Source organism: Sphaeramia orbicularis, chromosome 13 (genome assembly GCF_902148855.1).
Source record: "Sphaeramia orbicularis chromosome 13, fSphaOr1.1, whole genome shotgun sequence".
Classification (NCBI taxonomy): Eukaryota; Metazoa; Chordata; class Actinopteri; order Kurtiformes; family Apogonidae; genus Sphaeramia; species Sphaeramia orbicularis.
Window position 1 is genome coordinate 22,639,395 of NC_043969.1, and position 15,235 is coordinate 22,654,629.

The window sequence follows — 15,235 nt, forward strand, 5'->3', positions numbered from 1 at the left end:
GCAGCTGCTGTCTTTGAGAAGAGAAAGTCACTTTTTTTCTTCCATCTTCCTAGTTCTTCATCAGAAATCATTAAAATAGATTTTAATGGTCATTACTTTTTTTTTTTTTTAAGTCTTCTTCATATATGACTTCCCCCTGACCACTTTGGTTTTGGGTTTGTCCTTCCTCCCCTCCATCCATCACTTGCATCTTCCCTGGATACTCAGCAGGGATCAGAATATTGAGGTTGGCATTTACTGTGAAGCCGGGAATAAAGGGACAGAGGCCACCTCTGCACAAGAAGATATTGTTACAGTCTAGCTGAATGCCTTTCTCTCTATTGTCAGTGTATGTTTATTTCACACTGTGAGGGTGTGCATATTCTTTGCATTCTGCCTGTTTGGCTATCTGCTTTGTATTTGTGTTTCTTTACACATCTTGTATTATGGTTGCTCTCTTGTCTGTCTTAGAACTGCTATGGACGTCTGTCGGTCAAACAGCCTACGTGTTAAACACTGGGTATTTGACTTTATATTCTGCATGTGTGTGTATGAGATTGTGTGTGTTTGCATTGTGTATTGAGCTGCCAGAGTAGATCCATTGGTATTCTGTGTGGGTCCCTCTCTCCCTGCTGCAGTCATCTCTGCAGTCTGGGAGACACAGTACAACACACATCCAACTCTCCCACTCTCTCCTTCTTTCTGTCTGTCTGTCTATCCAGACTGAACCAGCTAGCTATCACCTTATCTTTTCTATATCTTAATCGCCATATCTTCCCTCTTTTCTCCCCAACTTTCTCTTCTTTTCCTCCCTTCTTTCTTATGAATCCCTATCTTTCTCTGGACATATTGTTGCCGATTACTGCTGCTTTGTAGTGTCAACATCAGCTATCTTCACAGACATGTCCACAGGCAGAAATTATAGCATAGCCTCTTCACGATCATCTTGCAAACCCTTGACACTTTCTTTGAGATGCAGACATGAACCCTCTCCTGCAAACGCATTGATTTGCAGCTCACTCACCTTTCCAATCAACCAAAAGGTAATGGCTGGACATGAGTGTGTTTTCACACTCAGACACATCAGAGTGACCTTGAGGCAGCACTTGCACCACACACCTGCCATGAGGCTTTAATGTCAGTAACTGGCATGTACTGTATATCACAGGACGAAAGGTGAGAGAGGAAAAAGTGATGGACAGTTACAAATTGGGACTATTTTTGAAAGGTGGCGATGAATTGATGGCAGGAGTGTGACAGACTGTATGCTGAAAAAGACCAAGAGCAAGTGCAAGAGAGAAATGGAGGTAAACTGATCAGCAGTGAACATCTCAGAGGGATTGGATCTGTCTCTGTCAATAAACATCTGAAATTACAGCTCTCCTCTCTTGTTTGTGTGGGCGTGCATGTGTGGATGTTCCTGGGTAGATGCACTCACTGCATTTAGCTTGTGTGTGTTAGTGTGTGTGTGTGAGTGAGTGACTGAGTGTCATGTGTAACTATTGAGTAAATGGCTGTGGGTGTGTTGAATAGTTAATGGTAGCAACAGATCCAGCTAATGGCATGACTAACAAACAACAGTGGAGCACTGAAGCTTACTGACTAATTAATGATTAGTCTCAAGGTCACTGATTAGCATCCAATCATATTGAGTGGATGTGAATCTGAAAATTACCACCAATAGTGTTTATAAATCCTTTGTGACTTATCTTTTGTTCCTCCCTCTCTCTCTCTCTCTGGATATCTCACATCTGTTCTGCTTCACTTTTATTATCCGTGTTATTATTTTATTTCATTATGCCTTTCATTATCTGCCTGCTGCTCCTTATCTTTAATCTATTAATCTGATTTTCTTTGATGTGTTGCCTTCTTGCTCTTTCTTCTGACTCAATGTGCTGTAGCGTCTTTCTCCCTGTTTCAATCAATCAGTAGATTCACTTTATTTCACACCTGTAGCGCATGTAAGAGACAGCTAACCGAGATAAAAGATGAGATGAAAAACGTGGGAAAAAAAGCAAGGCTACCCTTCCGTCCAGCTGCATTCCTTAATGTTCTTATTTTCTTTGAAAAGCAGAAGGACAAAGATATATATCAGCTGACCATAAAGCTCTGGCTCTCCAATGACACCGAGATACGGAGTCAACATAACATGTCTGTCAAAGTCACTTGAAAAGAAAGTCTGCACCCTGAAGTCCAGCCTTTTCCCCATCCACAGGTCTTTGACAAAAAGTAAGGGAGTATTTCTTAGCATCTAATTTATATAAACACATCATTCTCAAGCTGAGACCCTTTTAATTGGGTGTAATTTCCCTGTTGTAAGTGCAGTTCTCTTTTATGCTTTTGCACTGATCCTGATTTGCTTTTTAAAGAAAAATGTTGATTCATAATTTGTGATAACTGCAATAAAATTACTTTGTAAATCACTTTGACCTGATTTAAATACACATATACAAAGGCTGTAAGGCACACAAAAACACAGTGAAGAGAACATTTATGGACTTGAAATGTGTTTCTATATGTTGTGTAATTGGACATCGATTGTGTAAAGAAAATGGCCAAAAATAAACTAAAGGTCACAACCTGGTAACTAGTTTCAGTATAAGTCATAAACCCCACCTCTTTCAGTAAGTGCACATATAGCCATTTTAAACCCATAAAGACCCAGTGCTACTTATGTGGTACTTCCAAAATAGTTTTTTTCTCTATATTTCAATTTTCTTTTGTGATTGAGCACCATTTATTATAATATTATCCTCTAAATTTTGCAGTTCTTCAGTGAAAATGATGTATTTTCCTATATTTAATTTACTAATCATATAGATCAGGGGTCACCAACCCTGGTCCTCGAGAGCTACCATCCTCCATGTTTTGGATGTTTCCCTCTTCCAGCACACCTGATGGTCGTTATCAGGCTTCTGCAGAACTTGATGATTGGCTTATCATTTGAATTAGGTGTGTTGGAAGAGGGATACATCAAAAACATGCAGGATGGTAGCTCTCGAGGACCAGGGTTGGTTGCTGTAAATGTATGTGTGGGTGCGTTCCATACACAGCGTCACTTATGATACCGTTAAAACGAAAATGAAACTCAACATACTTTCAACGTTCGCCTCCTGACTTCTACACCTCTCTTAAATAGCAGATCTTACATGAAATTTTCACAAATTCTATATCCACTGGGCCCCCTTCACTGCTCTGTGAGCCCCCCACAAATACTGGGCCCCATGAATTTGTCATGTTTACCCCCCCTTATCAGTGCCCCAGTATCTGATGACCATGAAAAGATGACAAACTGTATTTTATACCAATTATTTACATGCACTGATAGGACTGATGGATCTACAGGTATTAAACAGTTTACATCAGTAGATGGTTTTGGTCACTGGAGGCTGTTTGGGTCTTTATGGGTTAAACTAGCATAGAGCCCTGTCAGTCTGCAAACCTAATTTTCAAATATTCAGAGCATTTCAACCAGAATTAAATTGGTTCAGAACCGGAAAGTCTGTTTCCAAGCTTTTCCGCTGATTTAAAGTTGTTGCAGTTTTATATTGTATTGTTTTGTTTTCTGCAAGTTGGTAAGAGATGATGGAGGCAACAACAATGAGTATGTCTGAGAAATAAGTGGAAAAAATAATGTGCAATAACTAAGCCCAGTGTTTGGTGGTGATTTTGTGCCTGTTGAGTTGAAAACTAGAGTGGATCATAAGAAAGAATAAACAGAAGGGTTTTACTTGAATATAAAAACAAATGCTAAACAAACTAGAATTAAGACAATAAAAGCGAAGCTCAACGGGACAGAGCATCATGTTACCATATTGTGGACCACCTCTGTTACTGAGGCTTCTTGAATAGAGTAGTTGTACCCAATACCTGTGGAATCATGGGCTGGTTCACTAGATTTAACCAAGGTTACTAGAGTCCAGAATAGAACCAGTTCAAGAATTAGTACAAAATACCTTTTTTTTTCTCAAAAGTTGATTTCTGTCAGTTCAGGCTGGCATCATCAGATATTTTGCATCTGGTTAGTATCTTTTTGATCAAGTTTACTGGGTTATCTGATTCTATTATATAATAAGATGAGTGGCTGAGGGTAATTGATAGCTATAAAAACTGAATGCTGTCAAAACTCTGTAACAAGACAGGAAGTGACTTCAACAGCTGACAAGATGTCATGTCTAATGAGTGATAGAAATGTGTCATTGCTTCTGGAGCTGCTATACACAACTTCACAGTGCATCATAAATCTACATATACAGTCTATAGGGTTTGGATGTGTCAGATTTACACTATATGGACAAACATATGGGGCTGGTAGGACCTCCCATTCCAGTTGATTTGAAATATTATCGTGATAAAAATGTTCATGTCAGTTGTTGATAATTATCATAATTATTGTCAAAATCAATATTTCTTTAAAGTTAAAAGGTTGATTCTTCTTGCTGAGTGAGAGTTGAAGAAACCAGATGGTTACTTTTGGTTTTAGCATATTATTTATGTTCAGAACATGACAAATGTTTCAGAAATCTAAAGGTTAAACATTTAAAACTTTTTTTTTTTAATTAAATTCATTACAATGATTTAAAACAAAAAAGAAAAATTACATACAGACTCAGAAACCCTTTGTCAACGTTTGAGATGACAATGTACACAACATTAACCCTAAAGACAGAGTAGAAAGGCTCCTTGCAATGATATTTATGGTAATGTATAAGTATATTGTGACTTTCGTTATTTTTGTTTTGTATCCCAGCCCCCTGTAAGCAGTGAAACACCTAAATGTCCCAATACTTTTGCCCATATAGTGTACACACATCAACTATAACATTCTGACCTCTGACAGGAGAAGTGGTAATAATTCTGATTCTTTCATTACAATGGCATTCTTCACTAGATTGGATATATTAGGCAGCAGGTGAACATTTAGTCCTTGAAGCTGATGTGTTAGAAGCAGAAAAATGATCAACACAAGTGGTGCCAGGCACAACAAACCCCACCCTTTACACGTATTGTAGCTTATTTTAGCATCAATCCAGCTGATGTCATCATGTCTATGCATGCGCTAATGTCAGCCTATCAATTGCCTTTATATATGTGCCAACTTTGAGGTAAATTTAAACAAAATTGGCATTTTAATAGACATTTAAAATTTCACCCATTATAAGTAAATGAGAGAAAAAAAACAGATTTTAAAAAATCATTAAAAAAAATTTTGACCTACTTTTCCCAAAATGTAATCTGATTTATTCTGGGTCCCTGGCGATCTAGAAACTCAATTTGGTATGAATTCAACCAATGGTTTTGCTGCTAAAGTGTTAACAAACAAACAAACTAACAACCCAAACCAAAAACAATAGCCCTTGCTTCCCCTTTGGGGGGTGGGGTAAAGAGGAACTCAGTGACTTTGACCAGGTCCATATTGTAACGGTGATGACTGGGTCAGAGCATCTCCACATCTGCAGGTCTTGTTGGGTGTTGCTGGTCTGCAGTGCTTAGTACAGACCAAACAGACTAAGGAAGGCCATCCCAATCTGAGGACAGTTGAGCATCTGTGGGAGGTGTTGGACAAACCAATATTATTAGCACGTCTCCTGTCAGTGGTCATAATGTTATGGCTGACCGTGTATTTCTATGCTTTTATCTTTTTATGCCTATACTATGTGAATTTGGAAGTTTTTTAATCCCCACAATTAAGATTATTCTTGCACTTGAAGCAATGACATGTTGTTGAACAATGAGATCATCTTTGTTCCCCATTAATTATCATATAGATGATGAAACATGTTAGATGATAGGCATGCAAACACACACACACACACACACACACACACACAGTAGCTAAAACTGCCGCCTCTTCTGTCGGGGTAAGAAAATCCAGATGCAAAGGATGAAAAGAATGAGTTGCTCAGAACTATGTGTGTGTGAAAAAGAGAGAAAGAGAGAGAGGAACAGCATGCCATTAATCTTTCACACAGAGGATTGGGGAGGCAATCTGTTGGCTATCATAGATGATACATGACCCGCTATAGAGTGACTCGCCTGTTGCATACCAACACACACGGCACAGCTGCAAAGACAGGAGACACACACGTTCACACTGCCACAAAAAAAAAAAAAAAAAAAAAAAAAAAACATTCACGTTCACAAAGACGCATCATAGAAAGAATCAAGGGCATCACTCTGAAAGCTCACCCACGTACACAAATGTAGAGTGACATGCACATGTGAACACCTCCATGTGCACTCACACATAGCGTCATCTGATTACAGCATGCTCCATCAGCCCTGAGGAGGGAAACGTGTTCTTTAACTTTAACCAAGGCCAAACAGTGGTTTATGCCTCCCACTCTGTTCATTCAGATACTCACATGCATACAAACAACACCAAGGACAACACATTGGGAAGTAGACATGTTGTTAATCATGTCTTCTCAATACATCTACTTTGTATTCACTTATGCTGTTCCTGAACTAGGCTTTCAGGCTCCACGTACAAGCTTCAATCAGTCAATCATTTAATCGCTTTAAATATGAACTGGCATCTCAAGTAGCTTTTTTAACCTGTGAGCTGAACAGTTTACACTTTGAAATATTAAGAGAGTGGCTGTAAAACATTTATTGTGACTACATATTCATTTTGCATGCATGTCGAGGATGATTCATTTGGAAAAACCACATGCTGCGTCTAATGCGGTCCTGTCACTGTTCTAGACAAATGAAATCTAAAAATGCACTGTATGCATTCATCTGCAGGTGACTCAAATGAACTGATTCATCCGTCAAACAAACATTATACAACAATGCAAACAACCACAAAAAGCTGGTATTGACAAATGCAGCCTTTTTGTTGTGAAGTTGACTTAAGGATAAAAACTCAAGTGAACTGATGTAGATCTGAGATTGTGGTTACATTACATGGTTCATGGCTTTCAGGTTGCTGCAGGTCAGTGGTTCCCAACCTTTTTTGGCTCGTGACCCCATTTTAACATCACAAATTTTTGGCGATCCCAGACATTCAAAACGGAGACTTTTTTTTTTTTTTTTTGCTAAAATTAATTTGGTTTTGATCATGTAATAGTTTGCTATACTATGTTGCAAATAAACGTTAATTTTAGACAACATTTAGTCTATATCATGTATATTATTATGGACGGAGGCAGAAAAACCAGGTGTAGATTACTGCACAAAGTGAGAATTTTATTTTCTCGGTCAGGATATGTACAGTCAGTCCAGCTTGGATTTACAAGTCTGACAATTAATACTGAACAATCAATAACTCAAACTATGAATTATGAAAGAGCTGCAGCATCTGAAACTGACCACAAAGAACATTTGAAAGATAAACAGTACCACAGTGCCTCAGTTTCAGCTTCAGAGTTTGTCATGTCTTTTATGGATTGTGATTGACGTTCTCTACTCACCATATATTTTTTATTCATTTATTTATTTATTTTTATCAATTACTAGAAATTTCAGGTGACCCTACATGGGGTCCCAACCCCAAGATTGAAAAACACTGCTATAGGTTAAGGTTTGGTGGTTCAAATCCATCTCTGCTAGTCCGTCTGTTGTGTCCTTGGGCAAGACACTTCACCCTCCTTGCCTCCAGTACCACTCACACTGGTGTATGAATGTTTGGTGGTGGTCAGAGGGGCTGTAGGTGTTAATTGGCAGCCTTGCTTCTGTCAGTCAGCCCCAGGGCAGCTGTGGATACAGGTGTAGTTTACCACCACCAGAAGAGGAATGTGAGAGCGAATGAATAATGGGTCAATAATGTGAAGCACTTTGGATGCCTAGAAAAGCGCTATATAAATCCAATCCATTATTATTATTATTATTATTATTATTATTATTATTATTATTATTACCCCGCTAAACAGAGCTATAATGTAAACTATCAGCCAACAAAGTGTTATAAGACACACAGTTATATTGTCCAACTGTCAAAATAACCAGCTAGGATTTTTCATGTGAAGACGAAAAACTTTATGATACCATAAAACAGACGTGTGTTTATACTGTATTCAGTGAGTGGTACAGTCTGTGGATACAAAGTGTTGATTCATCGATTATTTTGGTAGTCATAAGAGTCTTCTACTGTGGAGAGTTTGGAACATAAATACTACATATAACCCCTTTAAGAGAGAGCTTTTTTGCTTCTTGATTGTATTGGCTACGTTGCACCTATACAATCAAAGAACAATCTGGAGCTGTGTGTTGCTGTAGCTGGTTTAATATTCAGATTCTCTCTGTAAGTATGAAATTAGGAGCATTTAATAAGATGATTTTCACATCCGAACAGGGGGCTATTTGTAAAATTATGTTCTCCTTCCTACCACAAATCTCTACCGGCATCCGTCTAAATGCTTAGAGTAAAGAAAACTACTACTTCAGCTTGTAGTTTCTTGTCCACAGGTATATGGGCTTTGTCTGGAAGCACACATTCATATGGTGTAAATACTAGCATTTCTAAAATCTCTAGTATCAGCCTCTGATTTGCACCGCGGCACTCAGCTGCTCCTGTATTGAGAGCAGATCAAACACAGAGGATGAATTGCCCCTTAAAGATCAATATGGTAACTTCTGCTTCAGCTGATTCCTTACATGTTGTAGTCACTTAAAGTAACACCCCCACCATGCACAAATCGATGCTGCTTTCAAGCTTCATGGGTTCATGGGTGAAGATTATGTGGAAAACAACATATCTGGTCATGTTTTAGGAATAATATTCCCACAATACAACACAATACAATGTTTTTTTATATAAATATTAACACCTCATAAATACATTATTATAAATTCTTTTCTGTTTGTCTTTATCTATATCTTCTTAGTTCTTTTTGCATTCTTTTCATCCACATTTGCTTTGTTTTTATTCATCCCTCTCCTGTTGTTTAGATGCCTACTTAAATTACACTCATGCTCCATAAGGTCGGATTAAAATGGTGCCACAGCTCATTTACCAGCTAACCAATCAGATTGCACGCCCCCTGTTGGTCTCTGCAGGAAACTGTAGAAAATGTATGGAAATATTTTTCTAAATACCCATCATCTGCGTCTATTTCTCTTCCTCCTCATAGACAACACTATTGTATTATTTTTTTGTTATTCTGGTCATAGAGGCAGGTATGAGGCAAATTATTGAAATTCCTCCATCATATTATATCATTGTTGTTACAGTGGCTTCATCTTGTCCAATCAGAACACTTTAACAAACACCTAGTCAAGTGGTTGTGTCTATATGAGAGGCCTCATTTTCATTAAAAGTTCATGTTAAGCTTTTAAGCTCTTACCTGTCAATTATTCACAAATTTCCCCTGTTTGCAAAAACATTAACTGTCTTTATAAAACAGAACTTAATGGCACTTTCCCACAGGAATCTTTCACAGTATACAGCAGTTTCATTAATTCAGGTAAACAGATCAATGCCTCAAGGACACACGCTATCAATTCATATTTGTGTGCATAGGGGTGTGTGTGTGTGTGTGTGTGTGTGTGTGTGCGTGCGTTAGAGAGAGGATTAATAGGTGCGCTGGCTTGAGCAGCAGCAGAATGCAGAGTTGCTCCAAAAGGCGACAATTTATGCCGAGTCAGGCGTCACTGCACCTTTCAGCTATCTCTCTCCTTTTCTCCCCAGGCCGCACTCCTTTAAACACAGCCCACCCAAAAATAACTCATATATTACTTTGAGCAGCTACACTGCATGTCCGAGAAATGAAGGGCCTTTTCAGATTGTGTGCATTAACACAGCTAGAGCTCTTTGTCCATTTGGACATTTATTCTATAATTCTGTCAGGATTTGGATATAATTAATGTGAGCAGGTAGAGGGCGCTTCCACTGAGTGTTTACCACATGCAAGGCTGAGTCCTCACTGCAGCGACCTGGGCTTGAATCCAGTCCAGACCTTTTGCTGCATGTCATCCCCTCTGTTTCCTTTGCCCACTATCGCAATAAATCACAAATGACAAAAGAAAAAAAGAAAAAAAAAAAAAAACGGGAAAAAAAGTAGTAATATATTATTTATAGATTAGTTTGGGTTGAAATTGAAAAAGAAGTATTGTTTTTTTTCTTTCTTTGAATTTGAGGGTTTTATTACATCCATATAATGTAAAGAAAAGGAATAAAAGGTCTTCCTCAAAACCTTCTTTGCATTCTTTCTCACTTTTTCTAAAGCATGAATGTTTTATTTTGCTGTTTGTGCCAAGTAGCATTTCAAGGACTGATGCATTTTTAAGGAAACTTAACATTTTGTTACTTTTCCCACCTTTCTCTCTTTCTCTTAAATTCTCCCACTCTTATTTACACTCTTTCCGTTTATTCAGTAAAACCACATAATGAGTAGCCACTTACTTCAATGCTTCTTCTCACAAGCGGTAGATAAGGAAACTAAACATGAAGGTAATGAGCAAAATAGGGAATATAGATGAGAGAAACACTCAGATTACAGTTTGTTTGATGCAGCCTTTATTGTTTATGCCAGATTTCTTCAAGGGTTAAAGACAGTTATGTCTGTATCTTCACTTTCACTGGCATGCACATGGTGGTGTTAGAAATTATTTGCAAAATAATAGGTGGTTGTGTGTGAACTAACTGTAATTATGCTTCCTACTCTGTTTATTTCCCTCTGCTAATCCTTATCACTCTGTCCTTTCTTACATTATTTTTTGTGTAATTAACCTTCACCATGTTTTCTTTCATAATTTATAATCCTGTCTCATATCCAATTCGTTACTCTACTTTATCTTGCTGGGTTTCTCACCTCTTTCCCTTCCTTATTGTTTTCTTCGCTCCTTCCTGCTGATTTGTTCAAAATCCTCACTCTCTCCTGTCCTTCGTCATCCTACTTTGCTTCTCTCTGTTGTCTTTCCAGGTCTCTGTCTGGACGTATTGTTGGAGGTGTGTGGTGGTTCTTCACCCTTATCATCATCTCCTCTTACACAGCCAACCTGGCTGCCTTCCTCACTGTGGAGAGAATGGTCTCGCCCATAGAAAGTGCAGAGGACTTGGCCAAGCAGACAGAGATAGCCTACGGGACACTGGACTCAGGCTCTACTAAGGAGTTCTTCAGGGTATGGACCCAACACACTCTGCTCATTTATTTGATTCCTTCAGGCTTTTGCTATGGCATGTTAAGTCAAGTTAATTTGCTACTGAGCTGATACTGCAGAACAACCAAAAGGTTTCAGATGACCTGAAGCTTAACATTTTTCATCCTGCTGGTCTCACTGATCCAGCATTAGAAAGGCAGCCTTTACTGCACAACCATGTGTTCATGAGACTTACACTAAATTAAACACCTTAAAGTTTTTTCACACATATCTTAATAATTTACAGATTAATCTATGTAAAAGATACACTTTGACATAATATCACAATAGTCAGAACACTTAATAAACTGCCCTCTGTTTTCATATTTGTGCTTTTATCTAAAACAGTGCTGAGTGATTTCCTTGCATCCCTGATTTCAATGTGCTTGTTTATAATATAGAATAAAAGGGAAGCATATAAAGAATGGTAAGAGTGCAATACATAAAAGGTCAAGTTGCAGCTTTGGAGGCTGCTGGTGTATCTAAACCTCATCTTCGAAGACAAAACACGAAATTTCAGCTCTATTTTCAAAGCAAATCAGGGCCAGAAAGAGCAAACAAATATGAAGGTGCTGATATCTCTTTTACTGAAACCAGACAAAAGCCAAAAGCCGTGCAGCAGAATTTTCTCTGTCTGTAGATGGGCCAAGGATGAGGAAATAATGACGGTGTAAACAAATTCACAAGCGGTTCTGGGTTGAAGTAGATGATTGCAAGGATGACTTTCACTTCATGAATGCCGAATGCTGAACTGAAGGAAGTTTTGAAACTAATGCTTGGAGAAATGTGGGTTTTAGTTTGATAGAGCTAAATTGCAATTTCAGACCAATGTTTTTCTACATGAGGATGAGGATAGAAGGAAAAATAAAAAGTATTATTGCTTGGATAACAATATAGGATGGCTTGAAATAAAACATATTACAGGGAGCTTTTCAATATAGCTGTACCAGTGAAATTACTATAGCAATTTGCACTGAAGTGGTTGTAATAGAGTGGCTTCACCTACTGACTCTTTAACCCATGTGGATTATAATGACAAAAGTACACATAAATACACAGAGAAACGTAAACTAACAATAATGCACTTAGACAAACTATGCTGATGAAGACAGAATTTTTTTCTGCAGACACTAGCAAAACACCAGCATCATCATATGTACGAAAACAAATCTGTCACATTGTCATGCTCCATAGAAATATTCAGAATTGTTTGTGTGCTCATGCATTGTGTGTGTGTATAAACCAATTTACAGTTATGCTTTGTAAAGATGTGGGGACTTGTGTGTGTATTTGGAGATGTGGGGAGGAAGGGGAGCGGGGGGATGGGAGGTGATAGCAGACAGTTTGTGCTTCTGTGAGCGGCTCTGGCATCATCAACATAACGAGCGGGCTGAAATCTGTGGAGGGTGAAAAAGCAATTTACTCTCCCACAGCTGAGGGGGATTCGCCACCACCATTAATTATCTGTGTGTGTGCATGTGTGTTGCATGAGCATGTGCATGTACATTTTTGCGTGTATCTGAACATGCACATATGCATATGCATCTATGGTCAAAAGAATCCTTGTGTGCAATCACAAAGCAGATTTGTGTGTCCGTGTATATTTAAAAGGTTTTTTGTCCATAGTCTGGTTGCCTGAAGGTGACTCACAGCGTCCATTTCCTTCTTTACAGCCTCAGTCTTTGTTAAAGAATCTGGAAGGAGTCACACCGTATTGTCACACATCCATCCCTCCAAGGCCAGACGCGCAGTCATCATCATCACTGTCGCTGCCTGTCTCACTCTCCTCACATTCATACTCTTGATACGTACAAACACATGCACTCAAAAGGAGCCCCCTAATAAAACAAAGTTACACAAGCACATACACATGAACATATGTGGGTGGATGGATGTTGTCATTTCATTCTTATTTAACTGGCCTTACAGAGACATATGTGTTGCTCTGTGTTTATATTTGAGTCTTTTATAGCATAGTTTTTGTATTATTACAGGATGGAGTAGCTGTAACCTCACCTATTGGTTTATGAGCTGCCATTTTAAACCTAGTGGTATTCAGTAGTCTTGAGAAAAAATAGTGGGCCTGTGGGAACTAGTCATTTTCCAATTTAGTTACTGTAACCTGTAAACCATAGCACACATAACCATGTGAGTGAACATTTCAAAGGTCTGAATTGAAGATATTTGGTTGTTGATTGGTATTGTTATTGTTCCAGTTTGTTTATGTTGTTCTTTGTGTTTTAGGAATTATTTTAAGAGGAGGAGAAAATATAGATTTTGTGCATTTTTGATTTGTGCCAGATCATAATGGTAATCAGCACTGGTTGGAGGGGTCCCAGTAATTTTTTTTTTTTTTTCCCTATGGGGCCTCAACCAATGGGCAAGAACCACAGCTTCAAAGAGAAGCCAGTGTGGAAAAGCAGCGTTGTAAAAGTGTAATACTGCTGGTATCAACTAGGTGCTAACCCCAAAAAGGACTGTAGTTGTTTTATGTGAACCCTTTAAGAAGTTTTTAATTGGTATCTTAAAATTATTTGTTTGTCATGAAGATTTTAGGGCCTAGCTGTACACTTGGAGCTTATGATCATTGAATAATATCATATTTTTATTTAATGGCCACTCCTCTGTAGTCGTGGTCAATAATTAATAGGTTATGTTTTCATCTGGGTTTGTCTGTCTGTGTGTTTGTTTGTCTGTTGGTGAGATAACTCAAAAGTTATGGATGGATTTGGATGAAATTGTCAGGAAATATTGATACTGGCACAAGGCACAAGTGATTACATTTTGGTGGTGATCTGGGGGGGGTGATTTGCCTTGGCAGAGGTCTGCGCTCTCCGAGTGCTTTTCTAGTTTTACACTAAGATCATCAGAAAATTTTGTTAAGCCATTTCTTAATAAAGTTTACCATTTTACTGTAAGCTAGTGTTTAGCATTAGCTCACCCATCATACAGGTGATCCCGACCTCCCAGCTCAAAATGAGGCTATGGATAGATGGATGGTTTAACCCTTTATAGGGCATTCATTGAAATACTCCGAAATGAAAAATTTTAACTTTAGTGTGTTGTTGGACGACAGTCTTCCTCCTCTTGCCTTAAAACATCTAAGCAGCACTTTCTAAAAAGTAAACACATGCAATAAAACAACTCTTATAATATCATAAACTGACAAAGTTACTCATATTCACTATTTACAGCTTCAAAAATTCAATGAAATCTCTCTGAATCACTGTATAGTGTTATAAAAACCAACATGCTTCTTGACCTCACTGAGGCCCCATATTTAATGTTTGTGGAAATTATCAAAAATAGTCACTTGTCCAAAAAAGGGTTAAACATGATGAATGAGGATGGCAGAAGACTGCAGTGCTAAGATGTTACTTGTGTGTTTCTGTTAGACTAAGTGAGAAATAAAAACAGAAAGGATGAAGAGACAGAAAGAGTAAATTTGAAAGAGGAGGGGTCTGCTGGTCCACTTGGATCTGAGCAACATTATTATGGGATAGGTGTCCGTCACGCACTACCAACACACTCACACACATACACATACTATGCCCACAGCCCAGGTTGCTGGTTTCAGAGGCTGAAGCCGTCGCTTGCAGAGTAGCAGAATAACACTTTATCACCAGGAGAGAAAGAGAAGAAAGAAAACGGATGCTTATGGAGGATGACAGTTTGACTCCTTTGCTTGTTATTTTCACTCTTGAGTACACACAGTCCACAAACACACAAAAACACATAAATTGACATATACATTCATATACATCAACTGATGAAAGAAATGCACATACACACAAAGACACTTCCTGTGTGTATTCATATGTGCTCCAGATATATATATAGAATATGTGCATCATGACAAGTAGATATGTCCTCTCAAAGGCTCCTCTTTGGCTGAATTCATACCTGCACAATCAGATCATCAGTGACTATGCCAGTCATAAAATCGTTTAAAGTAAGATTGATGGTTGACTTGTCAGTGGAGACATCGTGCTACATTTTAAACGTGGCTGTAAATGTCGTTATGTGCCAGAGAATCAAAATGGAAGATGGAAGACAGAGTTCTCCATCAGCTGTGTAATTATCTACAAGGACTACAAGGATGGAAACCTCTGTAGTTTGCTGATCCTTACAAAGAATCAGTGCAACAGATATAAAGCTGTAACACCATGAA

The 15,235-nt window shown here is 38.3% G+C and overlaps 1 protein-coding gene across 3 annotated transcripts in view; it reads left to right on the forward strand.

Annotated features, from left to right (window-relative positions):
• The window catches only part of gria4a (glutamate receptor, ionotropic, AMPA 4a), a 125,310-nt gene that overhangs the window by 91,531 nt on the left and 18,544 nt on the right, over positions 1 to 15,235 (forward strand). For all 3 annotated transcript variants that reach the window (XM_030151786.1, XM_030151788.1, XM_030151785.1), the window contains exon 14: positions 10,848 to 11,046. In XM_030151786.1, coding sequence (XP_030007646.1) covers positions 10,848 to 11,046 — 199 coding nt within the window. The remainder of the gene's footprint in view (positions 1 to 10,847; positions 11,047 to 15,235) is intronic.